The 26,304-nt window shown below is 36.5% G+C and overlaps 1 protein-coding gene across 1 annotated transcript; it reads right to left on the reverse strand.

Moving 5' to 3' along the window:
- Positions 1-18,171: 18,171 nt before the first annotated feature.
- LOC131416195 (dol-P-Glc:Glc(2)Man(9)GlcNAc(2)-PP-Dol alpha-1,2-glucosyltransferase) lies at positions 18,172-25,174 on the reverse strand. Its single transcript, XM_058558515.1, has 3 exons — positions 24,880-25,174; positions 23,458-23,655; positions 18,172-21,544 (listed from the first exon to the last, which is right to left on the reverse strand). Exons 1-3 carry the CDS (start codon positions 25,060-25,062, stop codon positions 20,489-20,491), a joined length of 1,437 nt encoding a protein of 478 aa, XP_058414498.1. The 5' UTR covers positions 25,063-25,174; the 3' UTR covers positions 18,172-20,488.
- Between the last annotated feature and the right edge of the window lie 1,130 nt (positions 25,175-26,304).

The following is a 26,304-nucleotide window of genomic DNA, read 5'->3' on the forward strand; positions in this document are numbered from 1 at the left end:
TGGCCTTTCTTGTCCTTCAAGCATCAACAGCCTTGTAGACTAGACTTCTTCACGCCTTTAGGGAAAAAAAGATGAACCTAACACGATCAGCTATGATTTACTAATGTTTTCACAGATACACTTCATCACCTGAGAATTCTGAGCTCAAAATGCAGTTTATGAGGGTTGGGACAGTGACAAAGTGACCACTTTTAGGGCAATTTCCTGTTTCACTTTGTTTCCCTAAGCTCTTTTCTCCCTACCGCTTTTTAAAAGGTGCTTTTTATTTACTTAATTATTCATTGAGTAGATAATAATTCACGTGGTGACTGATCAAAATGACATAAAAAATCCGTCCAAAAGTTTGCTCTCTGTTCTATCTCCTGCGCCCTATAGACAACTAGGCATTAGCTGCTTCTGTATCTATTGTGTTTCCTTACGTATATCCAAACACTTATCTGTGCAAGTATGTCTTCCTATTTCTCCGCTTCCTTACACAAAAAGCTGCATACTAAATACACTCTGTGCCCCTTGTCCCCAAACTTTTCTAATATAGTCTGCCTTTTAGGTACTTTGTAATGTTACAGTCACATGGTGCCATTTATAGTAAACAGAAAAGCCAAGTCTGATTCACTGAAAGGTTATTGACCTTCTGAGGAGGAAATTAAATCTATGTAGCAATTTTAATTTTAAAGTAAATCCTGGTGCTGTGGCATAGCTCTGACCCTAAGCAATAATCTCATCTCACTGTTTTGGAACATTCTGTTGGCATTTGAAGTCCTTACGATCCCAAAGAAGTCATCACATAAAAGTACCTTAAAAAAAAATTGCTGAATTCAATTAAATTTAAGAAGAAACTTGGCTACTTTGCTTTTGTTTCTCTTTTATTTTAATTTTTTAAATGAGAGCATAAGGAAAGTAGCTTAGATCTTAAAACTAAATAATAAACAGTTGTGGAGAAGACGAAGCTGTGAAAATGAATGTCTGTTTTTCTGTCTATCCATCCATCCGTCCGTCCATTCAACAAGAAGTACTGAGTTCCTGCTATACTTGAGAAATGATTCCATGCTCTAGGGGTATGAAAAAACCAATTCACACCAGCTTGACTTCTAGTCCCTGGCACATCCTATCACCCCAAACACAGGCACAACTGTTGCTCATCCAGATTATTGCTATGCTGCTATCTCTTCTCTTTACTTCTACTCATCCACTCTTCAGCCTGTACTCAAAATAGCAGCCAGACTTGTTCTGTTAAAAACACAGGTCAGATCAGGGCACTCATGCTCAAAACCCTCTAATAGTTTCTCGTCCCCTTTGAGTAAAAGCCAAAGTCCTTACAAGACCACAAAGCCTACATGATTTAGCTCCTTACTTTTTAGAGAAATCACACAGTAATAAGTTAAAATATAATATAATGTTAGACAGCAAAGACTATAAAAGAATTAAACAGAGTAATGTGTGGTAGCATTCATCTCTCCACTGAGAAATATTAAATATTAGTATGTACAGGCAGATATTACTGTTTCTACTTCTTTAGACTCCAGGTATGAGAACAGTTATGATTAAACACTAAATACAGGCATTGGCTTAAATAACCATAGATTTCCTTTCACAAGGCATTCAAATATTTAAGGGAAACGGGTAGGAATACATACTTTCATTATTTTTGTTGTACCATTTTCCCATCTAGCCATTAGTCAATAAGAGAATAAGCCAGAAACCACAGAAGAAAAAAAATTAATTGAAAATAGTAGACCTAAACAAGGCCGAATTGAAGTTTGAGTCTTTCCTTTGGAATTTCTGAGTTCAGAGACAGTCTCAGTAATGAAATAATTCAATGCCTTATATATAAATCCCAACCTTATAAAGTACTGTTTTGTTCTGCAAATCAATGAAAAGATTCCAACTATACCTTTCTCATCACACCCAAAAGAGGGGTAAAAAGAAGATTGACTTCATTTGTTTCAAAATACTAGGTCAGATATTAAATGCCAGAGATAATTTCCAGCCAACTGATGAGAAGATTTTGAGATTCTAATGATTTATATCCTTCCATGTAACTTTTGGCAGAACAGATTATACTTCTAGAATTTCCAAATGACGTGCTAAAAAAATACTTTAATCTCCTTGAAAGAAAGTAGTTCATTCACCACAACTGTATTCCAAATTCTTAACACAAATGCTGTGGTTATACTGTAGACACTCAAAATATCTATTGAATGACTGAATCAATAAATGGATAAATATAAGACCTTGTTCTATATTTCTTAGTAGAAAGAAAATGAAGAATCAGGAACATCTAGGATATTTTCTTATGCTTAGAACAGGAAACTCTCTTTCTTCGGAATTCTTTACTCTTTCTTGTATTTAATTTGTGCCTTAGAGCCAATGAAGCAGCCTGGGTACCAGAAAGAGCAATATAATCCTGAGCTCATGTCATAGCATCCTGCCTAGTAGCTGAGTGAGTGACTTTACATAAGTTACTTCTGTGCTTCTTTGCCCTCTGTAAAATTAGGCTAATACTACTTGCCTCACAGAAACCGAGTGAGGATTAAGGGAAGAAATATGAGCTCAGGACTTTTGCATTGGCCGTTGTCTCTTACTGAAATGCTCTTCCTCCAACACTTCCTTTAGTTGTTTCCTTAATTTTTAGGATTCAATGCAAATATTTCCTTCTCAGAAATGCCTCTATCTATTTCAAGGGTCCCCTTCCTTACTTATCTCTGTCACATCACCCTTTAAAAATTTTCTTCATACCACTGTTATCCGAAATTATTTCTTTGATTATGATCTGCCTCTTCTATTAGAATGTAACCTCCTTGAAACCAGGGACCTTGTCTACCTAGTTCATTGATCTGTCCCCTGCCCTGAAAAGTAAATGTGTTGAATGAATGAATGACAGTTTCTAGCCCACAGATGTAGTTCAAGAAATGTTCGTCTTCTCCGTCTTCCTGATGGCAGGGCCAATATTTAACATGGTTCAGAGCATATAGCCATGATCAATAAGTAATTTGGGAAATAGAGGGGAAATTTTTGTACTGTAAGAACCTCTAGACACGATCCTAAAAACATGTCCTTTGGTATCTTGTATTAACTTTGACTTGCACAATCCTATATGTGTGGCTATTTCAGTTCACAAAAAATGTTCTCTTCTGAGTGTGAACCCATCTGGCATTCCTAACGCCATCTCTATGTATAGTTGGATAATAATGTCTCTGGAGGTTACAGACAAGTAATGTCTTCAGCCAAAAATTCACCTCAGAATAATCAGAGTTTGCTTCTTTACCTTTGTTTATGGTGTCTTAAAAGCAATGACTAGTTTCTAAAGGGCTTTTCTTTTCCCTTTTGCTAAGGACAATGGTCAAAAAAAAAACAAAAAACAATTGCTCCTGGACTTGATGAAACAGCCCAAGAGGTGAGTGAGACAGTCGTTAACCTGCACAACCTCTTTCCAGCCTCTTCACCAAGAACACGAGTTTTCAGAATAAGGAGGTTGTGATGTTCTGCGCGGCTCAAATAAAGAAGCTACATATCAGTTGACAAAAAAATCAAAGGTAAAAAAAGAGTTGACATAAAAATAAACTAGCTTGGTTACGGAAATTTAGCTTGCTCCACAACACCACAGTTCAAAAGGTACAGAATCTTGTTACCCTATAATTTAAAGAATTTATCCTACAATATGGAGCTTTAATTTATAAATTACTATGTCATTTCACTGCTTATGAATGTTTTATTTATATACAGTAGTACAAAGTACTTGTGCTATTTCTTCATAAAATTATAGTAAAAGAAATATTCTATATAAAGTTGATAACTAATGCCCACATGAACAAGAAATAATGCAAAGCTCAAACAGGGCTAATCACAAGGAAGGTGGAATGAATCCAACATATGATTTTGTGACAGGTCTTTGCTTTACATGATCATTTACTCTCCAGTCAAAATTATATTTAGTCCTTTAATTCCCCAGCTATCCAGATAAACCTGAGGTAATTGTTTTCCAACTCTAAGAGTCCTGAATTGCATATTGCCAAAAAAAAAAAAAAAAAATCTCTATATGTAGTCTCAAATTCAGTCTTTTAAAAGAGGATTCGTTGTTATCTATATAGAACTATTTTAGGACATAAATTGCTATTTCCTGGGAGGGGTCTATGTAGAAATTTGGGAAACATTTGACCGTTATTTGCCCCAAACATCCAAACTATGGCAGATAGACTAGAGCATCAGCTAAGGAGCAGCCTTCTTGATACTGAATCGTGGCTCTGCCACATACTAGCTATGCGACTTTGAAAAAGTTACTGAACCTTTTTGTTCCTCAATTTCTTCATCTGTAAAATGCACATAATATTGAATTATATCTACTTCATATACTTGTCTCCAATAGTTCCTGTGGGGGTTGAATTAGTTAATCAGGGAGAGCTCATAAAACAGTACCTGGCATGCAGTAAAACTCAGTAATTTGTATTTAATGATGATAATAAGCTTCTCCAGCTCTGGAGCCAGAGTAATCAAAGGTAATGGATGGAAAATTCTCAGTCCAAATACTTCCTTCCTCTACAATTGCTAAGCTGGTATGATATGATCACAGGGTTCCTGGTCATTCTTCCTGGCTGAGTGGAGAAATCTGGCTACAGAGGAGAGAATAAGTCAAGAGGCAAAGAGAAATAGAGGCAAGAGATAAAGATGGGGGAAAAAAATTCTGAGGGCCAGTTCTAGCTCTGAGGTTCTAGGAAGTGTTCAGTTTCTTGTAGCTCTTTCTTTCATCTTCCAATAAATTCCTTTTTCTTTTTGCTTAAGTTTGGGTTGTTCTTCTGTTTCTTACAACTAATAGACCCTCACTGGATCATGGGACTAAGTTAATTATGCCGGAAGAAGAGGGCAGAAAGATCACACAGTCATTTAAGGCTTGTCAGGCTCTTGGGCTTCAGTCTAACTCCAGAGTCCATTTCCACCAGGCCTTTTGCTGAGGATCCTTTGACATGGGCTTCAGGGACAGAAGGACAGCATTGAATGAGCTCAGGACAGTGAAGAAGGAAGAGAAGGAACTACAGAAAAACAAAACATAGGTAGTCTATGGCCCTATGATAAAGAAATAGCTTTTTTTTTTTTTAAATGTATGACTGCAGGATTCTGAAAATAATTCCAAATGAGTAGAGTCCAAAATATTTAGAACACAGATTAATCATTTCAATAAAAGTAGACCCACAAGGGGACTATTTTGGATATTTACTTAGATATATATAACATCAGTTGTTTATGAAGAAGGTCAATGTAATGAATCATTTAAAATATCCCAAAAGGAAAATTTGTGTGGTTCTTGTGACAGTTGCAATATACTCATTTAGAATAAAGTTCAAGACTTACTGCTGATATTATTATTCTTTTTATATGTGAGGAATTTAGAATCTCATAATTCAATGTTATATAGCACTATCTAAGCCAAATGTATGAAACCTCTAAAGAGTTCTCAAGCTATGAACCAAAAAATAGTACATAAACTGATAATGAAAAGTTTATAATACACAAGTTCATGTATTATAAAAATAAAATATTTAACATCATGGAGGTGAGCATAATCACCAATTTGGCAGCATAAGAGAGCAGACACATTTGCTGGCTAACCCACCAACAACTTGGTGTTTAATATCAATTGTAATTACAAATAAATTAATACTTTTAAAAAGACAGCAACACAGGAGTATATAAATCAGTTTTCCAAAAATCTACCTGTGATTGATTTAAAAAGTGACCACAAATTCTTCCCCTCTCTTCACCAAAGCTGTTTGATAGTACCCTTCCATAGTGTCTCTGCTTTGTGATTTACTTTGTCCAATGAAACAGTAGCAAACATAAAACGAGAAGAGACTTGAAAATTGCTCTGGATTGTGGCTTGCCCTCTCTTGCTGCTCTTGAGAGCCCTGACAATGCCACCATGTGAAGTAGCCCAGGCTAGCCCACTGGAGACATATGGCCCAGTCATCCTGACCACTCCAGTCAACCGCTAGCTACCTTCCTTGTCAAAATGGCCTAGCGGAACTTGTGAGTCTAACAGAGACCAGCAGAAAATCACCCAATTGAGCCCAGCTCATGCTGCTAACCCACCAGAATCAAGAGTTAAATAAATAGTTGCTGTTTTAACTATTGTCACTTTTAACTGTATAGTTAAGTGAGTTGACTGTATTTTTTTTTTTCGGTCAGGACACCACAGTTGGAAGATGGCATCCAAAAACAGCCCTATTTATTTATGTGGATAAAAAGCACCCTTCCTCAACACTAGTAAAAATAACAGCAAAAAATCACATTCATATATGACCAATATAAGACACTTATGCAAACAAATGAGAACAAAATTAATGCTACATTTTTATCATTATTTGACATGCCTGGACTGGGAAAGAGAAAAACTTAAGTGTGATGGTCCACTATTTCAAAAAGTATCAATGTGACATCAAATGTGTAATATTCAAACTAAAGCTCAGTGCCTCAGAGCTCTAACACATCTCCAGAGAACAGCTGTGGAATTGGTTACCTGGAGAATTTATCAATGTAATTGCAAGACAAAGGATATTGTTTTAAATTGGGGTAAACAGCAAAAGAGAAATGAGCTGCAAATACAACTGCTGATGTTGCAAAAAGCAATGCCTTTTTATCTTTAGCCTCAATTTCCTTTCCATAAACCAGTGTCTTGATTTTCCTATCTACACTTACATGCAAGAATATTTTAATTTTAAATAGTATTGGACAGACATTCACTGGTGATATGTGTCAAATGTTTATATCACCGTGAATTGCCAAACTAATTCTAATTATCAAAAATATAAAGTAGAGGATTTTCTTTTCATAGCTACTATACACACATACACAAACACACATATTTCTAAGTAAACGTTTATTTAGAACGTTACTTATTTGTAAATAAATGTTAAATGTTTCTAAATAATGCATATATAGATATATATATTTATAAATGAATATTTTAACACGTTTATATAAAAGGAATATTCTAGGTATTAATAATATAAGTATTGTTATAGAGGAAATCATATCTTATTTTCATTTTAAACTAGGAAAGCATTCTACTAGAAAAATATATTGGCCTCTGAGCATTAAGGTAGTTGAATCTCAGATAAAGGAACAAGAAATGAAAATTCCGTAGACTGTTGCGGGATTTAAGTTTGACTAGAGTTCTATATTTAAAGAATATAAAGTTGTTCCAGTTTGGCATCCTTGGGCATTTAGTTGTTCATAGTCATTCGTTCAAACAGTCAGTCAAAAACTATTAATTGCATATTTGCTGTTTATGTGCCTGACGTTTGTGAATATAACAACCACAGTCCTTGACTACCTGAAGCTGATAGCCTAGTAAGGAATACACACAAGGAAGTCGGCAATTCCATGGTGTGATGATGGCTATGAGTGCAGAAAAATACCCAGTTATGAGGAGAGCAATGTCATGGAAGTCTTCCTGAATATACCCCCTTATATCTTATCTTCTTATTTGATGTTAAATTATACATACTCTTATAGCAAATGAAGCACTTCGGGCACTTAGCAAATAACGATTGATCCAGTAATTATATATTTTTATGGAAGCTCTAAGAAGAAAATTTGAAAAATAAAATCACACACACATACCTAAATCTATTACGTTAAAAATGTTTCTGTTTGTTATAAAGAGTAGTATATTCCTATGTTAGATGAATCTATGGATGTTCTTATGAGAGCAGCTCTAGGAGGATTGTTTCTGTATAAAGTTGGTGCAGCAAGTGACTTCTGTTCTTAATCTCACCAACTCTGCTGTGTTGGCCAAAACTGATTGGACCAACAATTGGTATCTGAGTCAAAGGAGAATATTTACAGATTATATTGAGTGAGTTCTCATATGGCTCAGAGTAGAAGCCTGCCTATTGTATCTGATGGGAGTGAGAGTGGAAGTGAACCAATCTGATTAGAACCTCTGTGGATTTTGGTGTGGGGAAGGAGATGGAAGACCAACGAGAAGGTGGATATTTTGAACTCAGGTTTTCTTTCCAGTGACACTGAGCTGTTGTCTTACATGAGGCTTGTTATACATTCCAGTCCTATAAGCACTGGGACCCATGGTGATAGATGATATAGATAGGGAGACAATACCCTCTCCTAACTCACGTTTCCTTGTCTACTATCAATGACTCCCCTTTTCTCTTCCTTGCATCATTAAAAAGCCCAACTAATGTAATTCTAAATAATGTACAATATGTGGCATTTTTTTCAAAACATCTAATTGAAACACCTCTATAAAAGACAAGCTCATAAACTGTAATAATTAGCAACTATACAAAAAAATTCACAAAAGTTACCCAAATCCATGTCTTTTCAAGTTGAAGAAATAAATTTCATTTTAAATAATGTCAGAAACCATTTCACAACACTCCTGTAGATGGTAAATAGTGATTCAATTATCTAATGCTATTTAACATAAAAGTTGTGATAAAAGTTAACCAAACTATTTGGAGCACAGCCTGAGTCATTTAATAAACAATACATATTCCTTACCTGGTGTGTGATTACAGCTATCAGATAATTTTCATGTGTATTTTCTTTTCTCATTTGCTCTTGGCAGGTTCCAGGGTCACACAGCATGTTAATGGCAGAGCCAGGACCTGAATCCAGGTCTTCTGATGCCAGCTCGATTGTTCTATATTTTACAGCTGACTTATTTTAGATGAAAAACAATCTATCAGAATTTAGTGTATGGTAAATAGGAACTTGGTTTATTTTTATTTTATTCAATCGCTTTCTCCCTTATGTGTTAGAGGGATGTTATTTCAATAATTACAAAACAGAGTTATAAACTAGAACATTTTAAAGTCTAATCTTGATCATGGTTAATTTACCCTTACCAAATATTAAGCCCAAATTACCAAACCATTAAGAAATATGAAGGCCTAGGCCAGCCTGGTGGCATAGTGTTTAAGTCCACGCATTCCACTTTGGTGGCCAGGGGTTCACAGGTTCGAATCCTGGGCACGGACCAACACACCACTCATCAAGCCATGCTGTGGCAGCGTCCCATGTACAAAATAGAGGAAGATGGGCACAGAGGTTAGCTCAGAGCCACTCTTCCTCAGCAAAAAAGAGAAAGATTGGCAACAGATGTTAGCTCAGGGCCAATCCTCCTCACCAAAAAAAAAAAAAAAAAGAAAGAAAGAAATATGAAGGCCAAATTTGATCAGAATTTTCTTCTTAGATGCTCGCCAATTATTTCTCATAATGAACTACTTTTCTTCCAGAAACTACCATTATTTCAATTTGATAAGAATTTGCTCCTGATACAGGAACTGGATTAGGAAGAAAGTAAAATTATACAAATCCCTTTACATTTTTTTTTTTTTTTTTTTGTGAGGAGATCAGCCCTGAGCTAACATCCGCCAATCCTCCTCTTTTTTTTTTTTTTTTTTTTTTGCTGAGGAAGACGGCCCTGGGCTAACATCGGTGCCCATCTTCCTCCACTTTATATGGGACGCCGCCACAGCATGGCTTACCAAGCAGTGCGTCGGTGCGCGCCCGGGATCCGAACCAGCGAACCCCGGGCCGCCGCAGCGGAACGCGCGCACCTAACCGCTTGCGCCACCGGGCCGGCCCCCCTTTACATTTTAATGATAAACATTTAACTAGGAATTTGTGAAGAAAATAACAGAGTACATCTAGAGATTTGTAGATTACATACTAATACATTTATGATCTTCCAAGCTGAATTATTTATCTCTTGAGACTGAGGAAACATCACTGGATGATCAATAATCCATAGAATTTTTCACATATATATAAAAAAGGAAAAATTAACATAAGTAAAGATCCACTATAATATCAAACATTATAAAATACAAAAGACCCATAAAAAACTTTCTAGCTACACAGAATTCAAACACAGCAAAAGCTCTATGGTAAGTCTTAATATACAACCGAAAACCATTTGAACACTTGCAGAAACTTCCAAATTGCATTATTTCAGCTAAAATGAATGACTATTTTATTTATTTATTTATTTATTTATTTATTTATTTATTTATTTATTTAATAGTAGTTTTTTTTTTAAGGAAGATTGGCCCTGAGCTAACATCTGTTGCCAACCTTCCTCTTTTTTTTTTTCCTTTTTTCTCCCCAAAACCCCAGAACACAGTTGTATATCCTAGTTGTAGGTCTTTCTAGTTCTTCTATGTGGGATGCCACCTCAACATGGCTTGATGAGCGGTGAGTAGGTCTGCGCACAGGATCTGAACTGGTGAACCCCAGGCCTCTGAAGCGGAATGCGTGAACTTAACTGCTATGCCACTGGGCCGGCTCCTAAAATGAATGACTATTTTAAAAAATCAAGTCCTATGTCACTCACTTAGTGTTACAAATAAAATTACTTTGCTTTCTTTCCTTATCAGATAACCTGCTCTATAGCACAGCTGTCAGAGAATGGCTAACTTCTCGTCTAATGTCCTGATAGAAAGGAAACAAGAGTTTACCATCAACAGAAGCTTTTTGGAAACATTTTGTCATTATACATACATAATAAATTCCACTGGAATTAAAACTGCATTTGTAAATTCCAGATTTGACTGGTATTCCAACTGGGAAAAAAAAGTAGAAAATTGAAAGGTTTTCACATATTCTTAATAATGGGGAGTGGAATGCAGCTGTAATTATCTGATTGAAGTTTCCACTGGTCGCATGTTTTCAAAATGCTCTGTGACAAAAATAAGCCAATCTATTTGCTTAAAGCTAAACATGTTCAAAGAATGTCTTCCAAAATAAATGAAAAAATCACTAATATTTGTGACATGAAGGTCAGTAAAACGGTATAAATTTCCTGTTAGACTAACAACTGGAAAAGATATCCAAGATTGCCACCTTGAGTGAAATTTAGGATAATGCATTTTGAAAACAAGAGTAGCAAAAGGGGTTAAACGTTGCCCAGCACAGTCATCCTCACTAAAGAATTAACATCACTCTGAATTTGTATTGAGCAAGCAGAGTCTCAGCGTGGTCTTTCACCTCACATCCTTTATATCCTTCTTTCTTTTCATATCAGTATTCTGTACGCATTCCATAAGAAATGAGCCTCCTGAATGAAATATTTTAATGAAGAAAGTGCTCTGAGAGTCATCAATGTGTGAAGAAATGTTTCCTCTCCAAGCTATGCTTTCTTGTTGGCCCTTTCTCTGTCTTCAGTCTTGCTGCCGCACTCTCTTCCTTCTTTTCCTGGCAATGTTCCTAAAGTTCTCATGCTCATCATCCCCAGAAGCACTAGCACCTACGTAGGCAGGTGGGGTTGAGGGGGTGCAGGGGTAGGGAGGTGGGGCAGGGCAGGTGGTGGTGGTTGGAGGGAACACACATAGATATTCTCATATGATACTAAAATGTTAACGCCTGATTTGCCTTAATGAGTTACTTTCTCCTGCATTTCAAAAAGGAACAAAATCCTATGACCAAGATATAGATTTCTAGGTGAGGTTAACGAATAATTACTATCTTAGATCAGAGAGGTCTCCTCTTCCTGTGGATCTCCGTAAGACTGGCCTCCTTACACTTCTGAAACTGCAATACATTCGGTCACCCAGCCACAAGACCAAACACACAGAGAGGCAACGCTTAGAGTTAACATCCCAAGTCAGGCCAGGTTTCTTCATCTAAATTTGGTTCTCTCACTGAATTTTTAGAGACTGACAGATTGTAACAGAAACCACTAAAATTACGTATAACAGTACCTACTGAGCAAGTTTGACATGATACCTGCTTCTTCTCAAGAAATGTTTCACCTGAGAAGACTATAGCTCTCCTCCTGGCTTCAAAATCTTTCAGGCTGTGGGGGATCAGAATTTGCCACCTCAAGATGTGTCTCTTTGACATGAGGATTATTTTTGGCTGGTTATTTTTTTTAAAAAAACTGCAGACATGGGAAAAGGTCTAAAAACCAAGTAGAAGTTACCCTTTGTAAGACATTTACATCTGTAAGCGAAATCTCCATTTGTAAAGCTGTCTCCCTCTCTGTACCAGGAAGAGGCCATGACCTTATCTCTAGAAACTCTTAATGTGGAAGGCAAGGACTTAAATCTGCATCATAACCTTACTCAGTTTACTGTGCTTTTGCTGGTAATCTCCCATAGCTGACTCCCCCCACCCCTAACATCCTCCTTTGCCTTTAGCTGAAGATGGTATTTAAGGTGGCAACCTCAGCTGTTCTGGCAAGTTGCTCAGTTTTCCTTTACAACGCGTAAATGTTATAAAGCTTTGTTTGATTTTCCCGTTATTCTCTCATGTCAATTTGATTTGTAGCCCAGCCAGGATCCGGAAGGTAGAGGAATTGTCTTCCTCCCGTGCAAGGTCAAATGTTTTAGGATGGCCCCTAAACCCTCAATGTTCCTTATTAGGAATGCCCTTCTCCCTGGTCCCTGCACCACCTAAAACAGGTGGAGGGGTGGGCATAGAACAATTGCCTTCATCTTTTTGTTTCAACAGAAACCTGGTTATCTTTTCTCAAATAATAGTTATTTTTCTCCAACCCCACTTACCATATGGTCTGTGTGTGGGAGGTGTGTTCTCCTTGTTCCTCACTGCATGCAGCAGAACATTGTTCTACCTATTTTTTACCTAAAAATAATCTTAGCTCCTTTGAAGCATAGGCTGTCAGAGTATACAAATTTAGAGAGAGTCAGTATAGGGCCCTGCTTAAGAGAGCAGGTCCTGGAGCCACACTTCCTAAGTTTGCAAATGGTTTCAATTCCCTGTGCCTCCCTTTCCTCAGCAATACAATGGGAATAATAATAATAGTTGCCTAATCGAGTCATTATGAGGCTTAAAGAAATTAATCCACATTTAAGACTTAGATTAGTGCCTAGAATATAGCAAGCACTCCATAAATGTTGGCACTGTTATTGTCACCTACTGCTGAAGTGTATGATGGTTTTACTGTGCACTTTCTGTTCACGCCCCTTTATTCTGCCTGGAATATTTTTCACGATGTCATTGCGGATCTCCATCAAGTAAAATCGCAGATGCCAATTTTCCCATGAAATATTTCTTTTGTCCCTTCAGTCAGATATAATTTCTATTTCCATGTAAAGACTCTAGCTCTCATACTCCTCCTTAGTGGTCATCATATTATACTTTGTATCAGGTTAGCCCCCGATTAGATGAGTTTCTCTTGCCTGAAGGTCACAGTCACTTTTGTATTTCTTAATGACATTTTCACATAAAGAACCCTCAAACGGTCAATGGATTTAATTACAAATATTATTATGATTTACTATATTAGGGGACCATATTAGAAGTCAATATTCCAAAAACTTACTGTCCCTGTCTAAAATATTTTTAGGAACTCTCCTCTTTAGTTCTTCAAAGCAAAATTAACAATCCCAACTTCTTACTATGTAAACAGAATGACTACATGTAATATATGACAACTACAATCGAGACAAGGTTCCTGGGCAGGTAATAGCAGAGGAACTTTTATCACATTAACTCTTCCGTAGATTGACTAACTTAAAAAGGAAAAAAAACCCATTTGAAGACGCTGAAGAACAAACAAAAGCAGGCAGGAACTGAACAGGATTTCATTATTGCAATCCTCGCCAGGTGAGACCCATGTTTATATGACTTCTCCCCTGAGGACACAACCCAGTCAGAAAGCTGCAGTATCATTGGCTTGAGGTGTGAAAGGATGGAGTCCAGGCTTCCAGAGTGGCTATAAATCAAGAAGGGAAATCCCAGGAAGGAGGGAGTCACTGAGGAGAACCCCCAAATCTGTGTGTAAGTCCGTGGCTGACCTCTGAGCTGCATATAAGCAGAGGAAGCTTCAAGAAGCCTAGTGGAAGCAAGAGCTGGAAATCTGAAAACACAGAGCAAGGATCTCTTCTTCATACCGCATGGGGTCAAAATGGGGGTTTGAGTCCTGCCAAGTTAAAGGCGTGTGGACAACAGTTTGGGCTTTCTACAGACCTGAACTAACAAAGAAACCCAAGCCTCCACACAAGTTCAAGGTGATCAGCCAGTAATTTAACTGCCTTCCACGATTAGAAGGATAAAATGAAGACAGCCATGCAAGCTAGTGATGGGGCACTCATTACAGATATTTTAAAATATTACTCAGTTCCATTATATCAAGAAGACTAACAAAGCGTAGGATTGGGTGGGTGGCAGACAGGGAATAATGGCTACTAGTGCAGAGTGAGTGAAAGAAAAAGCCACTAGCACCAAGAGAATGTGTTCAATAGACACGATAAATTACAAAATATTATAAAACATGAATTTATTTACAAAAAAACAAACCATGACATTTGAACAAATTTTTTAAAAAGGAAAAATGTCTATTTTTTATTCTTATAAAGAATAGGTTTACTTAAAAATCAGTTTTAAATGACATGAACTCATAATTTTAGAAGTCAAACTTCTTTTTACAGAACAGTATTAAACAAAATATAAAACTTAAAAGCATTTAGAACACATATTTATAGATTTTTTAAAAGATTAAGCTTTTCCAGTCAAAATTAAAAAAAAAAAATTCCAAAGTATGTCATGTTTAACTGATATTTTGCTTCCAAACTGGAGTCTTTTTGGAGAAACTAAGTATTAATTTTCAAACAACTATACCCCTCCACTTGATAGCTGGAATCATTCTATTTAAAACAAAGGTCTTCATTTCACTGTAAATTAATATGGCTAAAAACTCCACACCTAGAGTTGTTTTGTTTTTTTCTCCCTTATTTTCATATGTACACACACATCTCACTTTAAGGTACCATCACAAAAACAGAAATGGAAGTCTCAATGGCAGATGGAAGATTATCTGCCTCTGGAAGAGCCAAAATTAGTGTGGGCCTCGTCTTCCTAACATACAAAAATAGGGAATATTAACCGCCTCCTCTGTGATTATTTTTCTTTCTAAAATGTTAGGAATTTGAAGGTAGACTTTGTGACCTTACCTCTTCTCCCCACCAGTTGATCACAGTTAACATGGATTCTGGTGTCAGTCTGCCTAGGTTTGAATCCCAGCTCAGCCAGTTATTTTGTAATCTTGGGCAAAATACTTAACCTATGTTGAGTTTCCTTACTCAGTAGAGTGGAGATATTAACAATAGTACAGATCCCATAAAGTTGTTAAGACCATAAATAAGGTGAGTAAAGCACTTAAAACAGTGGCTAGTAGAATGCTATATAAGTTCCCGTATTTGTCATCATTACCCACTGTTTGTGGGAAAAGATCTTGACTATGCCATATGAAGTAAAGAATGTCATATGGGAAGATATATTAAGTTAAATCACCTAATATTTGATTCCAAAACACAAACATGATTTTTTAATTTACCTTAGCTTCATACAATTCAGGAAACATGTTGAATAACATTATAATACATAGACATAGATGCTATAAATTACCTTGTGGTTCAAAACAAAACTATAAACAAAGTTAACTCAGACTAAGTTTAATCACAAGAACACTTGGAATTGTAGCACAATATCACCACCTAGTGGATATTGCATTTAAAAAAATCCTATAAATAGTGCTTATGCTATTTATCTTTAAGAGAAAGAACCTTTTCAAATAGAAGCACATTCTCTTTACTAAGGTAAAGGGGATTAAAAAAATAGAAAACAAATACTATACTAGCAGTACTCTCAAACACTATAGCTAAAAATACCTCCTACTAAGTTGTGTATCTCAAATTTGTTTCTAAAACAAGGTAACAGAGCTAAAGTACAGTTTTTGTTCAGAAATTTAGAATATATCGAAGACAGCATGCAAGGTGCCAGAAATACTTCACCATGACTTATCAATTAACACAAAAAATATGAGGTGTAACAAACCTAAGAATTTCAAACCCTAGGGTTATAAGGCACCTTAAAAAGCCATTTTACTCTATCTACTTGCTATCTGAATCGCTTCTGAAGCATCGCTAATAGAAATCTTGCCTCCAGTGAGCAGGAAAGCTTACTTTTTTTCCTTGCAGACACTAAACAATTCGAAAATGTGTTTTTCATAAGTTGAAATCTGTTGGCCCTGGATTTATACTTCAGGGACTATAGAATAACCCAATCCTTCTTCCAAATAATTATTCTTCAATTATGAGAGCTTATCAAATTACAGAATCTCTGCTTCTCCAAGTGAAACATCCTATATATTCTTTTAGCCATTTCTCTTGCTACACAATTATAAACACTCATCATCTATTCCTGCTCCTTTAAACAGCTTCTAGCATTTCTAAAAATGACTATACCCAATACAAAAAATAATATGCCATGAATGGTCTGGCTACTGTAGAGTAAAGACAGATTTTCAGCTCTCTCCATATTCTACTTCTCTTAATGAAAGACTTGCACCGTGAGGCCAGTAGCAGTCAAAAACTCACAGGGAGTCAGACCACTCTATGTCCTTAAGTGACTGGTGACTTCGGGCAAGTTACCTGAGCTTCTTGACCTCTAGTTTCTCCGGCAGTCAAACAGAAATAACAAGTGCCTCATGGGAATATGAATAGGATCAAATGAGACAATATCTGTAAATCAGCCAATATAATGCCTAGAACACCATAGGTGCTCAATAAATGATAGCAATCATTATTGTTACTATTACTTCTCTGCCCTCTCTACCTCATTTTGTATGTGCCACACACACACATACCTGGTTTACCTGAACTGCATTGACTTAAGTTTCAGTCAGTGTGAAAAATCGATACGATGTTTAATATTTTTATTGTCAGAAAAATACTATGTCTTTTGGTCTGATGGCAATACACTGAGCTCAAATTAAATTAACACTGAATTCATCAAATGCTCATTTTTTAAAAAGCACAATATAAAGATATTATTGGATTACTTCACTGTGACAAAATTTCTTACCCTAGAAGTAATTTCCCAATGTTAAAGAATTTAGAGTTGGATTCATAGATGTGTTAAAAAATATATCCTCAATCTATCAATTTTTAATATAATTTTCTCAGCTACACAAGTTTTAGTATATGGGAAATATCTGTCTTGTTGTCAACATTTAAATACATAAAAAAGTATCCTAAACAAAAGATAATTAACAGTTATCCCTCAAGTAGTAAAATGCAGCCTAACTAAAATAACACAAAATATTTGTAATTGGTTGAAATCTCTTTTCCCTTAAAAATCTAATAACCATCACGAGTTCTACTGCTATTAGAATTTAATGGTTAAAGGTTATTTTTCTTATTTTAAATAAACTGCAATAATTTTGAAATCACATCCTATTATAAAACCACATATAACATATTTACAAGTAAATATATGTGTAAGTATTAAACACTATAGTAAATGAAAATTTTAAAAACTAGGTCAGAAAATTTAGGCAGAAAAAGGGTTAGAACGGATCTCATTCTGAAGCATGTGATTTATTTCCTAAAATTAGCTTATGATTATTTACTACATTTTTTCTAGTATATGCACTTAATTCTACATTAAAAACTTCATTTAGTATACACTTACTCAATATTTATTATACGATATATTTATGAACTTGATGGATAAACGGCAGGGCCTGAATTCCTTTTGAAATAAGCTAGACACGTGCCAGGCACTGACTAGAGTCAGGACAAATACTATTCTCATTTGAAATGAAGACCAAAGATTAAACCACTTGCTTTATTGATTCCAGAGCCATAATCACATGTAGAAATCCTAACTCTCATGTTAAATGCTTTTTCTACAAGCTCACAGTTCCTGTCATATTTAAATTTTCACTAGAAAAAACTTTTTCATATTGTTTGTATGATACTTCTTTCTTGTTTTACTTTTTAATGAAATTCTAATTGCTTCAAAGATAATAAATGCTCTCTAACCTAATGAACATGAATTTACTTCTTTATACGAATATTTTACTTAAAAGTCAGTCTAAAATAATCGTCTACTATTTAGAGGGTATAAATAAAAATTGAGGATCTCTTTTCTTCTCCTCTCTTGTCTTCAGACAATTATAAAGAAAAAAACAAGTCAGGTCCAGTGGCAGTTACGTTCAAACTAGATAATACTCTACATTTACAGTAGAAAAAGTTCAAAAAGACTTATTACTGGGCCTAAAAAATTTACGGGCTAAATCTTTTAATAATGTTCTTTAAAATAATCCTACTTACAGACTTTAATACCAATAATTGCAAGGCTCCACAGGTTCTCTAAGTGATCAATACATTTTTTCTCTATAATCACCTTTTAATCCAGAAATTCAACTATGTCTAAATTTTAAAAAATTCATGTCAAAAATATCTATTTGATAACTCTTGAAAAATATTAAAAACACAAATATAAATTAGGATGTTTCTAAAAGCAACACTCTATAGCACCTTTTAATTCACAGCATTCTTTTCTAAAATGTTAAGTGCTGTACGTTACGTACTCTATGGATAACACAGAAGATGAACCTGTGAATGCAGATTTTCTCCAAAACACCTCTTAAAACAGCAGGGACTCAACACTTAAAGATGATTTGGAACAGTGATTCCCCCAATCTATAGGGTGGAACGGTGTTGTCATTTTGCCAGACTAGATTAGAGAAAAAAGTTTTTTTTGTCTCAGAACTATTCCTAAACACAAAAGTCTTGCATTGATAGTATCAGACAAGAAAGTTTTTCCTAAATTACAAATTGTTTTCAATTTTGACTTACTGGAACTCAGATTTCCATTACAAAATAATAATTTCCTTGCATGTGCTTTCTTATCTAATTAAAAAAAAAAGTTCGGGTAAAAATGTTGTCCTACAATTACTGTTATAACTAAAGAGTCAATATATTTTCTAAGTACTGAATAGAGCACAACAAAAGACTGCTCTCTCTTACTCAAAACTACACTTGTAATTTTCACCTGTACACAATTTTCTATTTCCAAATGCAGAATACTTTTCAAATCCACTCATTATTTAAAAGCCAGAGAACCCACAATCCAACACTGAAGACAAAGTAATTTTGTTCACAGTTATTTTAAAAAGTTTACAAACATAAAATTAGATTAAAAGACGAATTCTATTCACAGTTCTAAGTTTACATGTCAAAGTTAACATGGCCAAATAATATTTTTCTGTAATGTAATGATAACCCAATGAATGTACTCAAAATAGTAGACACAGAATCCACAAACCAACACAAAAATAATCCTACCCAAGCAGTTGTTTCCTAACCTACAAAACAAGACTAGATCAAATGATTTCTAAATTTCCTTTCAATTCTAACTTTTTTTGGATAATGAAATCAAATACCAGTTACCTTTAGTTTTATAATTATGCAAGCTTGGAAGTCACTTGTTTTTATCCTCTCAGTGAAGATTAATTTTATTTAAAATATATCAGCAAAGAAATTATTTCCTACAAGTTTTATGAAGTTTATCCTAAAATCTCCTTTGGTAACTTTCAGTGGGTTGAAAAGTGTCCCACAAAAAGATATGTTTACCTGAAACCTGTAAATGTGAACTGATTTGGAAAAAGGGTCTTTGTAGATATAGTTAAGGATCTCAACATGAGTCCATCCTGGATTAGGATTTAGGGTGGGCCCTAAATCCAATGACATTGTCCTTATAAGAGAAAGAAGACAAGACAGAGGGGAAGGCCATGTGAAGACAGAGGCAGAGATTGGAATGACTCATCTATAAACCAAGGAACACCAAGGATTGCAGACAGCCACCAAAAGGTAGGAGAGAGGCATGGAACAGATTCTCCCTCAGAGCCTCCAGAAGTAACAAACCCTGCCGACACCTTAATTTTAGATTTCTGGCCTCCAGAACTGTGAGAGAATTATTTTTTACCACCAAGTTTGTGGTATTTGTTATGGCAGCAATAGAAACTAATATAGTAATGTATTTTAGAAACAAAATTCCTTTTATAAGGTATTATCATCAACACAATTAATCTTTGGCCATCATATATTTCATATTAGGAATTAGTGAAAGAGCATCATTTCTAGATTTTTAACAAAAATCAACAACTTGATTCCTAGATAAATGCAGATAAGCCTCTAATTTATAGCATTTACTATGTGAGTCTATTTTGCCTTATGATTAAAATTATATTTACTGAAATGTTAAGCAAATTTTCAATGGAGAATATTATCTGATCATTTGTAAATATTTTTCAAATAACGTGTCTACTATTGCTTTCTGAAGAGAATAAAAAAGTTCCACTAAAATAAAGCATGCCCAATTTTTTAAACTTGTATCTATAAAAAGTTTCCAAGCTTTTGAGTGGCCAGCAGTATCAAGAGAGATATGAGATAGCTGTAAACAATTTTATTTTCCCATTATTATTTAGGCTTATGGAGCAACTCTTAAACTCTTCTCAGTTCTTTACCACCTAACTTCCTTGGATTTGTTATATATGTTTAAAGCACTTATATCTGATGTGTAAAACACAAAAAAATCTGATGTGATCTGGGGATCACCATTGCACCTAAAAGAAAGTCTGTAATTTTTACCTGTTCCGTTCTTCATTGTGGAAACAGTCTAAATAAGAAGTCTATATTTAGAGTTCAAGATATCCCTGATATTACCACATAAACCTTTGAATGTCCTGACTATTTGGCCACTGAAAAGTCTTGTTCAAAAAAATATAAAAAGTCAAGAAATTAACAATTACATAGCAACCCAGCTCACAAAGAAGTCTGGATGTGGGTGGCAGAGGTATGTTAAGCCTATAAATAACGTAAGGTAAAATGAAGTAACGGAATTCCAGCAATTTCTGAGGTACTGTAACAGTAAACAAGCATATGAAAAACATTAAATTCCAGAAAATCGACTTTGATTTCAATGAGTCAGCTATACTCCAACCAGCAAAAATATAGACTGGAACTAACAAATATCTCACAATTTCATATCTTTGGAAAACTCTTTTCCACACATAAAATGTGTAATGTCTATTATCTGCTAGTAGGTATTTATGAACATAAGTGAATTTCCAAACTAAAAATACAGAAACTAAGGTAATCACAAAGAACTGAATTCTACGTTTCCAAACTAAGCGAAGAAAAGCCTTAATTTTGCTAGGAGACAGTAAGTGAGGAAAAGAAAAAAAGAGAGTAAAAGAGAAAAAGTAGAATAGCTGAGGAAAATGTAGACAGGCTTCATGACTACTCCGATCGCCAATAACGACTCCACCATTAACTACTACAAAAACACAAAACATGAACACTAGGAGGATGTAGGGCCAAGTCAAAAGAAAAAGCACACTCAAGTTCTTAAAGGACATAGAATAAGCCAAAAGAAACTGAAGAATTTTCCTGAATTCTGAAAATGGTCCTTTAACAGGAGGAAGCCTCTCTTCCTTCTTCTTTTGTAGCTCAGTTTTCCAAGCTTCAGTTAACTTCTGTGCAATGATGTTCCCTGCGCAAAAGACAGCCCAGATGATGTTTGTTTGGCGAAACATGAAGCCACAAAATCCAAGCAAGGCTGAAGTCTTATGATTTCCATAAAGACACATCAAATAGGCAAAAAGAGTAAAAAACATGGATCCTGCTTCTGTATAATAAAGGAAGTTAAAAAAATAGAGTGTGGGAAATACTGCTAATGTTAACGTTGACAAGATTCTCTGGATACTTGAGGCAGCCTAGGAGGAAGAAAAAACACAGTTAATTTTCATGATAAAACAAATATGCTATTTCTGAGCTAATTAAGAGATTTATTAAAAAATAAAAAAAGACCTGAATTTTATTTAAATAAAATTATTCAATATTAATCTTATTTCTGGCTTTACAAAACATAATACAGTCATGCGCTGCCTAATGATGTTTCGGTCAATGATGGATAGCATATACGATGGTGATCCCATAAGACTGGTACCATAGAGCCTAGGTGTGTAGTAGGCTATACCATCTAGGTTTGTGTAAGTATATTCTATGATGTTGGCACAATGATGAAATCGCTTAACAATGCATTTCTCAGAATGCATCCCCGTCGTTAAGTGATGCATGACTATATACATTTATGAAGATACTTTCTGGTGCTTTTTTAGTTACACCTATCAGTTTGGAAGCCATTAAGACAATACATGAAAAAAAAAAGACAATACGTGTGTGCCAAAGCCTCTATGGCCTAAAATACTCTGAATCATTCAACAAATAGTTAAAAAGTTATTGTGTGCAGGACACTGAACTAAATTCTATGGGGAAGATGGAAATGAATGGGACACAGGACAGGTGGTTCCATTTCCCTGTGCTTAAGTCCTAGTGTCTTCAATAAGCATTCATTTAGCCATCATCACCAACTTCTTTTAAAGATTTCTCTTTAGAACTCTACACTGGGGAGAATGTAAATATGTATCTAGCATTTATACTACCATATCCAATGATCTTACTATTACATGAAGAAATTACAGGCATTTTCCTGAAAATATTGGCCCCATCTAAAGTTAAATATCTTCTTTTGGCCTTCTGACTTCCAGAATCTGAAAGTTTTCTTATTTCCTTGAATTGCATCCTCCACTTAATCTAAATCACCAAACCAGACCATGCCATCCCCTTGATTAAATTAAGAGCTGTCTATCACCTACTAGATAAAGCTCAAAATGCTTTCCATGACATTAAGGATGTTCAGGACTTCACCCCTACCTACTTCTCCAGTCTCACATCCCCGTACTTTATAATCTTGTGATTCCAAATAGCAATTCCCTCTATCTTGTTATTCAATGCCTTTCTACCTTTGCTTATGCTTTTTCTCCTGCCAGGATTCATTCCCTACCCAAAAGCACTATCTGTTCATCAAGATTCAGCTCAGGTACCATCTTCTCAAAGAAGCCTTACCCAATGCCTCCCTCCCAGTCAGGCTAAAACAAATGCTCCTCTACGCCTCCTCTGTTTCTTCATAGCATCTTAGACCTATCTCCCTCTCACAATTCACACTATTGAAATAATTTAAGTTAAAAATAATTATTATAACTAATATTTATTGAGTCTTTACTATTATATCAGGCATGATTCTAAGCACCTTCCATTCATTAAGCTCCTTTACTCTTCATAATAGTCCTGTGACACAGCGTCTATATTATTGCCATTTAACAGATGAAGACATGGAGTCTCTAAAGGGTAACCTGTCCAAAGTAACACAACTAGTAAATGGATAGTCTTCAAACCCAGGCAATCCACCTCCAAGGCCTGCGTTCTTAAATCACATCAAAATTTCTCACGTAAAGTCTGTTTTCCCTAAGGGAGATAAATGTTCCAGAAAAAGAACGCCTTATTTACCTCTGTAGTCTCAGTGCCTAGCACACGGAATAAATTCAAGAAATATTTACTGAACTCATTTGATTCACAAATATTTACTTTAGATTTTACAAATAAATAAGTTATTCACGTATTTAGAAATTTCTTCTAAAATGGGCGTGGGGGAATTGCTTTATCTTTACAAAATATACAAAAATACTAAGCGTTAAAGACATTTTTCACCAAATCTCATAAAACCAAGTCATCAGAATTGTAGACCTAACTGCACATAAGCTTATAATAAATTATTCTGAAAACGTACCTTCTGTCTGGGTTGTACCTTGCGGAAAAGCAAATATAGTAAATAGAAGTTGCCCACACTGAAGAGAAGATTAACAAATCTGAGCATCCCAATGGAGCAGACAACATGTTCCGACCACCCAAAGATCCAGCTGGCAGGTTTGACGACTCCAACCGACAGCAGGTATAAGCCAGGTAATGTAGTAATCATGGGATCCCACTTAAAAATCAAAGGCCGACAAGGAAGCAAAAGAGGTAATACCAACAGGACTGACACAAAGATGTCAAGCTCAAAAACATCTTTACCAACAATCAGGCATTTTGAGAAGTTATCCCAGAACACAATTACATAAGTCCTAGGCAGATCAGATGCCTCCTCTAGAGGAAAGTTTTGCTTATATTTTACCCCTGCACCAGCTTTGTGATTGTTAAGGTATCAGCAACCAGCAGACGACAACAACTTAAAATCAGTTTCTATTTTCCAAGCCCCACTCGTTGGTGAGCCTGTATTTTGGTGATTAAATTGCAAATGCTCCAGTTTTAAAAAGCATGGAAACATCGGCTGGACCTCTGATGGGTCTGGAGAGAAAGAAGTGTTTAAAGAGATTAAACCACAGGCTGCGTAATGACAGCTAACATGTAGCAAGCCAGAAATTGTGCTAAACCCTCTGTATTTAATCCTGCAACACGCCCTACCGTAGACACCATTATTACTGTCATTTTCAGATGAGTAACCTGCAAGTCAGAAAATTTCCAAGGTCACATAACTAGTAAATAACAGCGCCAAGGCTTAAAATTAGGTCTTTCTCTAACTACAGACTTTGTATTTCTACCCACTACTCTATATTGCTTCACGAGAAGAGGAAGAATAATGTCTCTATTTTAGTATCTATGTACTTATGTAGTCAATTACATATTCAAACATACAAGCCACTTCACTGGCTACCAATTTATCCAGTTAATAGAAGGCTCCTAAAAACACCAGAGATGGAATTAATGTAACTTGTCACTTCTGGAGGCTGAAGATCCCTCTCTCTCCACCTGTCCCACCCACAAAATACACAGTTCGGTGCCTGACAGGTGAGCTAAAGTGAAGTATTCTGACATTTCCTCGGAGCGGCCCGATGCCTCTAATCCCAGGATTGGGGAAGAAAAACTCAGACAGCTCTCATCAGTTGCCAAGAAGAGGGGCAGGAACTGAGTTCCCCATTAGTTAATCTCCCAGAGCATCAGTTAATCTCTTCCTAGGAGACAGAGCTGCTGTTAACTCATTCATTTAACAAATATTTCACAGATCTGAGAGACAGGAACAAAATATCAGCCAGTCCCTTTCACGTTTCGAGGCTGAGAGGGTGGCGCAGAGGAAGCGAAGGAGAAGGGTGGGAGAACAGCGCTGGGGCGGGGTCTGGCCGGCCCTAGGGTGGGAACAGGGTGGGGACCCCACCTGGGAAAGGGAGAAACGGCCCTCACAGTAGCGCTGCGCCTGCGGCAGGTGGAAGATCTCGTCCATGTAGGGCTCTCGCAGCGCCCGGCTGAAGGCGGAGAAGAGGAGGCAGGACACTAAAAAGGTGCAGCTCAGGGCAGCCGAGAAGTAGTAACCCTCCAGCTGCGCCATTCCTGCCCCCATCGCCACTGCCCAAGAACCCAGTCCCGGGAAATCTGGGCCGAGTCCTCGAGCCCGAAAAGTCGAGCTCGAAACTCGGGCTCGAAATGGGCGCGCAAGGCGGGACTGGCCGGACAGGACTGAGCATAGCCGGAAGGCAAGGGATGCTGGGAGAGCGCGGACCCTGAGCTTCCGGAAGGATCGGGTCACTGTTTCCGAAGTGACGAGTTTAGGTAACGGACCGGGCTGTTGCCCTGTCAATCACGTGGCGCGGGGAGCACTGAGTGGTTAGAGCCGCCGACGGGGGCGGGTCTCGGGGGGGTCTGCGGGCGCCGGAGAGGCGCGGCTTGATGCTTTGAAATGAAAGCAGCTGATTAGCCTGCAAGTCGCAGTCGGCTTTTACTCTGCTTGTTCCCATGCCTTACCAGGAGGTGGCGTCATTTCTCCACGTTTGCACTCCGCAAGCTCGAAAAATTTGCACACCCTTTCCGCCCCCGCCATCTCCCACCCCGTTATTTCTGTTTTTTTTGCTCAAGGGATCTGAATTACCAAAACCTTCAATTCAAGGCATGTGATTCCATCAACTTTGAAGGGATGAAGGGGAGCGTTGGTGGCGGAAGCTAAAATTGAGACTTGCAGATTAAAACATGAAGGTCCGGAGAGACCTTTCACTGCTGAATGAATTTCACTAATTAGAAGATTTTTTTAGGTTAAAAGAGAACTCCTTCAAAATATTGATACTCAAAGGGGATTAGTTAAATCGACATTCATAGTGCATTGTGATAGCCAGATCACAGTGCTCTATGGGAGTTGGGACAAGCAATTATTCTAGAATTTGGCGGTAAGGAAGTCTTCTCTGTGCCTGTGAATTTGATTGTTCTTGTTAATATCTCCATTGCAGCATTCTGTTTTTCCTACTAAATCATAAACATGAGCATCTTAATGGGTGGCACTATGTATGTGTATCAAAAATGTCTCTCACATATTATAAGCCCTTAAATTGGTAGACTTTTACAGGCTGTGTAGACTTTGCACATTTCCTATATTGAGGGTTAGGGGCAGGAGGAGAGAGAAAGTATTTGAAGAAGGTGGAAGATAAATTATGTCTTGAAATTTTGCCTTGAGCCTAGTTGGCCATGTTTTGTAGAAAAATGATCTCTGCGTAACCTCAGTCAGGTTGTCTTTGGCAGAAATACATCAGAAAGGAGTCAGGATTTGTTTAGAGTTGCAAACCTCAGGGTTCTCAGTTCAGCTCTTTCTCTGGGT

This window comes from Diceros bicornis, chromosome 17 (genome assembly GCF_020826845.1).
Source record: "Diceros bicornis minor isolate mBicDic1 chromosome 17, mDicBic1.mat.cur, whole genome shotgun sequence".
NCBI lineage: Eukaryota > Metazoa > Chordata > Mammalia > Perissodactyla > Rhinocerotidae > Diceros > Diceros bicornis.

Coding starts and splice junctions, on each gene's coding strand:
- LOC131416195 (XM_058558515.1), bottom strand. CDS start 25,062: ATGGGGGCAGGAATGGCGCAGCTGGAGGGTTACTACTTCTCGGCTGCC. Junction 23,656..24,879: donor GCCGTTTCTCCCTTTCCCAG/GTGGGGTCCCCA, acceptor TTGATTTTTAAG/TGGGATCCCATGATTACTAC. Junction 21,545..23,457: donor AGGTACAACCCAGACAGAAG/GTACGTTTTCAG, acceptor TCTTCCTCCTAG/GCTGCCTCAAGTATCCAGAG.